Source organism: Eptatretus burgeri, chromosome 1 (assembly GCF_056783735.1).
Source record: "Eptatretus burgeri isolate ZD-2024b chromosome 1, Ebu_testis_v1, whole genome shotgun sequence".
NCBI lineage: Eukaryota > Metazoa > Chordata > Myxini > Myxiniformes > Myxinidae > Eptatretus > Eptatretus burgeri.
In genome coordinates, this window is record NC_140961.1 from 100,761,284 (window position 1) to 100,767,283 (window position 6,000).

A 6,000-nucleotide genomic window follows, 5' to 3' on the forward strand; every position below is an offset into this window, starting at 1 on the left:
AAACCCTGTTGGGCCACTGAATATATATATATATATATATATATATATATATATATATATATATATATATATATATATATATATATATATATACCAAGTAGTATAACACCAGGGGGTTGACTCAGCCTGCCATCCTTCTGAGGTCGACGAAGTGAGTACCAGTGTACTGGGTCCGGTGTATGCCCCGGTTAGAATAGGTGTACCATATCCCTGTGTGTCGTAAGAGGTGACCAGGGTTGCGTTAGGAAGGGCATCCGGCGGAAAACCTATGCCAAATCATTATGCGGATCATTGATCCGCTGTGGCGACCCCTGACGGGATCAGCCGAAAGAAGACGAAGAAGAAGAAGAAGAAGAAGAAGAAGAGAGTCTTGATTGGAAGTTTGACACTTTTGTCCAGTCAGTAAATATTTTTACCCTAACTGACCGGACTATCCACTGCCCCCGGTGTCCCTCTGTCGCCCCAGATACCAACAATAAAGGGACTCCAAAATTACCAAATTAGCCTTGAATCTTCACCCGCTTCAGTTATGTAATCGTTTTGCATGTCTGCTTTGAGGCTAAGAGGTTGGTGGTTCGAACCCGGCCAAGTCATTAAGAAGACTATAAAAATTGTACATGCTGCCTCCTCGCTTGACATTCAGCATTTAAAAAGGATACAGCACTGATAAAAAACATAGGTTGCAAATAATAGCATTAGCGTTGATGGGCCTAATGGCCTACTCCTGTGTCAAAGTTCCTTGCAAGGAAACTCCTATTACAATGCGGAGACTTTATACAAAGCTTTCATCCACAGCCTGATGGGGTACTGCTCTTCCCTCTGGTCTGGTGCTCCCACGTCACACCTTTCTTTGCTTCATGCTGTGGAAACCAAGGCATTTAGGATCATTGGTATCTCCCACGAAGAAGCTGAGTCTTTGGGTCTCTCACTCTTTCACTGGAGGCGGAGGCAGGTTGGTGGTCTTTCTGTCTTCTCCCTTCTCCTCTCCGGACTCCCCCCCCCCACTTCCCTTGCTCTGTCTGTGATCTGTCCCCTCTATATTTCATCAGGGTGTTCAGGGTCCACCAAAAAACCCCTTCTGGTGAAACTGCCAAAATCAAGAATCACTGCTCAACTTCACGCTTTTATTCCTCTTTTTTTCCTGCCTCTGGAGAAAACTCCTACACTCTCTTCAATCCCACTCTTCCCTCCAGGTCTTCAAAACAGCTGTTCACCACCATCTCATATCTTCCCCCATCCAAAACCTTTATCTTTTCTACCCCTGTTAATCCACCCCAAACCCACCTCCTTCATATTCCCTGCTTTCATTCCTGAAAGTCCCTGCAGTGTCCATCTTGTTTACCTTGTGTACCCTGCCCCACCCCTCTCCCTTCCACAGATCTCCTTATGTCTCTGTTCCCCACTATTTTGTGCTTCCCTCTCCTGCCCCTCTTGTCTCATGCTCCCTTTGTTATACGTTCTGCTTGTTAACTCTGATACGAGCCTCAATATTATATACAACAACAAAAAAGTATGTCCTTTATTTGTGTATAAGGCAGCTTGAAGGAGTAATTCTCTCCCCTCTGGGATGGCTCCCCTGCCTGACATCTTGCTCAGGTCGACACCATGGAATCCAAGGCCTTAAAGATTATTGGAATCTCTCTGCGATGAAGCTGAATATATGACTTCCTCTCAGACAAGTCAGAGGTCTCTGTTTTCTACTGCCTTCTTTCTGGTTTTGCACCCTCTGTTCTTTCCATGCTTTGTCCTCTGTCCCCCACCCAGGTTTCTGCAGGGCACCCATGGTCCACCATCAACCCCCTTCTGGTGAAACAAGCTAAATTCATTCATTCATTACTGCTCACCTCCACTCATTCATTCATCTTTTTTCTCCCTGCCCGTGGAACTGACTTTTACATTCTCTTCAACCTCATTCTTCCCTCCAGGTCTTCAAGACAGCTGATCACGACCATCTCAGATAGTTCCCAATCCAAAACAATGATATTTTATACCCCTGTTAAAGCCCGTCCCCCCACCCTCGTTCAAAATTTCCATTTTTTTTCTTCCTGAGAGTTTCCTTCAATGTCCATCTTGTCCACCCCATGCATCCTCATCTCCTGCCCCTCAATCCTCCCCACACCTATTGTTTGTCCAAGTCTGCCTCTGTCTTAGCCTTTAACTCCACTGTTGGCGTTTCCTCTCTCTCTCAACTTCCGTTTGTCCTGTTGTGTCCTGATTCATTCAGTGTACTAATACTAGCTCTTCCACAAGCCTCGACTAACCATACAAAAAAGAGAAATGGCCTTCATTTTAAGAGCCTGGAAGTACTGCCTCTCACTTCATGCTGTTGCACCATTTTCTCATCTTGTTTCCTTGGAGGCAGTGAAAGCCAACTCCCTCAAATTCCTTGGTACCTCTTATTCATAAACTGAGTCACAGGGTCAGCTTCATTTTCATTGCCTGTAGTTTGATGGCATCATGGTCTTATACCACCTCTGCTCCATTGTTGATGTTTCTTTCCTCAATTCCCACCCGGTTCCTTCCAATAGTAATACGTATGTTGCTTTTGTCAGGTGTTTCTGCACGCTCACTCATTTGTTCGTCCTTTCTGTCATTATGGAATCACCTCGTCCTCTAATGCTCTTCCCTCCATTCCTTCAGAATAGCAGGCACTGCCACCTCATGCCCTCATCTCTCCATTCATATCTATGACCACGATGAACCCTCTGCACCCTCTGTGTACCTGCAACGTTTCTCCATCCTTCACATATTTGTTTGTCCCTTGTTCATGTGCCATTGTGCCTGTTCCCCTCTGCACTTTTTAATTTTTTTAAAAGACGTTTCAGCCTCTGTCCTTCAGTTCTGTGATCATCCCGGTCTCTCTATTAAAATGAAAATTACCTTAAGGAACAAAGAAACAAAATAATTTCGCTATTGCTTATGGCAAATGTTATCAGTGCCTCGATTGTGTTGAGTGAGGGAAACAACTTTATTTCAACCTTTCAGCTTGATTGCTTCTTTTATTTCATCGCATGCAAGAGTTTATTTTAAAATTATATTCCTTCCAGCCTACTGTTTGCCTCTGCTAAGAGTTTTGTACATGTCAAACAGCCAACGCCATCAATCACAAAATGAAACTTGCAATTCAATGAATCAGATTTATCTCCAATAACCTTATTAATTACTCATATTGTCAAAAAGTTTTTTTTTTAATGTTTCAGCACCCCTTTACCATTTTCAGATGTATTATAATTATTTCTTCGAATGCAGCACAAGGGTGTGGGGTATCATCATCGGCTGAGGGCACAGCTGGGATGCAGTGCCCTCTGCTGGTTAGGGCAGGAATTTGTAATTTGGCCATGGTGCCGGCGATAGCTCGCTGACTTTGTGAAGGATGCCAATGGATGGATCTTTAACATCCACCAACTAATGCTGGCAGACGGAACACCTGTTTGACATCCACTTGAGGGATGGCACACACACATTGATGAATCACCCTGCCTGTGAAACACTGGGATTGCAGTTTATATCTGGGTCGGGATCAAACTCAGGCTAGACACCTTCGAGGCAAGTGTGCATACCTCTAGGGCCTAGGCCATCCTGCCAACCCACCATATTTTAAGTAGTAAACCTCAGCGACAAATGCATTACTATACCCATCATATTGCATCCATGTAAAACCCATAAAGTGTGTATTTCTTTGTTTTGTCCATTTTGTTTTTAAGATGAGAGTGAGGCAGACCTGCGGTGCCAAGTCTTGCGGTTGATTCAATCCTTGGTCGTGGAGCCAGACACTAGCAATAAGCTGACTGCTGATGTGAAGTCTTTGTTGTGTGATGGTTTTTTGGAATCCTTAACGACAGACAGAAATGCGGATGTTCGTGAGGTGGCCATGGAGATTCGTGATGACTTGAAAGCTTTGCAATGTGATATATAACTCCTGTGATGACTTGAAAGTGTTGATTTTGGAGGCTCTAAAGGCAGACTGTTTATTTTAAGAATGGTATTACCGACTTTGTTGCATATTGTTACATATCTTCAAATGTGTTGTATCAGTTTTATTTACTATATTACATTGAGATGTCTTGAATGGTTAAAATTACAAAACTACAAGGTCAAGTATTGACGTTTGATTTGCAAGTACTCGAAGTTCCGAAGCGATGACACTGAATAAAATAATTTTGAATGATTCGACAATGCATACGAGTTGTTGGTTTTTTTTAATTTTTTTTTTTTAAACAGCGTGATAAATTACACCTTTGCATTCCATTCCATGCATCATCCGTTTATTTTAGCAAGACGTGCAAAACCAGTCTGTTTTGCTAGTGGCTAATGGGACTTGTCAAACAATTTTGCATTCTGATTTATTTATTTTTATGAAGTGTAACTTTTACCAAACACGAAGTGCTGCACTTAAAAGGAGACATGCAGTATGACAGCGTTACGTAAGCCCCTAATGACATCTGCTCACCGAAGATGGACAGAGGTTATGTTTTCATTTTTGTTTGTTTGTTTGTTGGTGTGCAGCATATCTCAAAAAGTTATGGATGGATTCGCACAAATCTTGGTGGACACTTTTGGTGTATGACAAGGAAGAATTGATTCGAATTTGGTGATGATCCAAATCCGGATACGAGTTTTTGAATATTTAATGCGATTCTTCATCATTGAGAGATTGTGCCAAAAACGATATATAGCACGATGTTTCAAAAAGTTGTCGACGGATTATGAAAAAATAAAAAAAACTTGATGGATGAGTTGGGTCGGTGACAAGAACAAGCCAATTAGACTTTTGTTCAGGCCCGGATCCACATCTGGCCTATCAGTGGGATACAAAACGTAAACTGTTCAGCCTGGTGGAGGTATGCGCTCTCCCGAGTGCCTTTCTAGTTCACTTTGTTTCGATGTTGATGAAGTTTAGGCACAGTGTTTAAACCGGCTGTCCATGGCTAGCATTGTCGAAGACAAAAATCACACTGTCTGACCTTATTACATTGTTTAGTGGTGAACTTAACCATACCTTATAATTACCACCCAATTCAGAATGACATTTTATGCAATGAGAAAAGAATGAAGACAGAGCAAGATCAATTATGAAAACTGATTTTTTTATAACGTCATGAACAAACTTTGGTGCATCACGGGTGATAAAGGTTGGAATTAGGTGAATAGGTGAAAGGTGAAGTTTCATCGGAATTGTGCGTGTAGTTTCTGAGAAGAAAGCGAATACCTATTTTTGGGGGGCAACCCACGTAGACCCCCTTAGGGCCAGATTTTTTTTTAATGTGATTAGTGGCATACATGGTGATGAACATTGTGGTAAAGTTTCATCGAAATCATATGTGTAGTTTCAGAGAAGAAGTTGAAAGTATTTATGAACAGCTGGAAGGACGGATAACGCACCATCCCAAAAGCTGACCGGAACTACGTTCCAGGTGAGCTAAAATATAACTTTGCTTGATAAAATGTTAAAATTTGCACATAGTATTGTCCTCTAACATAGTTATAAACAGTTTTCATGCATTAGCCCACACTCACGAAGCGAAAAGCAACGTCAAGCGATTGGTCCCATACGTGCGTACATATGTGCGTATGTGTATGTCTGCATTTTGTTATTCCCTTTACTCTGGAACCGCTTGTTGGATCGACACAAATTTTCAAAATTTGTTTGATGACTAATGTAGAATGTTTTAATGATAATTATGACGTCATAGGTCACGTAGTGTGGCAGCCATGTTAGAAGAAAAGAGAAACATTGGACCACAAGCGTACTAAGGGAGGTGTGGGAAGGGCGGTCCGCCCTGGGTGACAGCCAAGGGGGTGGGGTACCATTGGGAGAGTTGAAATACCAGCATGATGACATCACGGTGGCTTTAGTTGCAAGTGACATGATATTATTATTTACCTCATAAGAAAGAGGGTAACGCGGAAATAAAACCATCATCGTACACGGAACCGAACATAAACACGGAACAGGAACACAGCATTACATTACTCGGTGGGAGGTGATGGAAGTGGTGG

General features: G+C 42.3%; 1 protein-coding gene across 2 annotated transcripts in view; it reads left to right on the top strand.

Moving 5' to 3' along the window:
- Positions 1-4,178, top strand: part of HSF2BP (heat shock transcription factor 2 binding protein) — a 72,323-nt gene extending 68,145 nt beyond the window's left edge. For both annotated transcript variants that reach the window (XM_085893208.1, XM_085893218.1), the window contains exon 8: positions 3,705-4,178. In XM_085893208.1, the coding sequence (XP_085749334.1) occupies positions 3,705-3,916 (212 nt within the window). In that variant the 3' untranslated portion in view covers positions 3,917-4,178. The remainder of the gene's footprint in view (positions 1-3,704) is intronic.
- Positions 4,179-6,000: the final 1,822 nt, after the last annotated feature.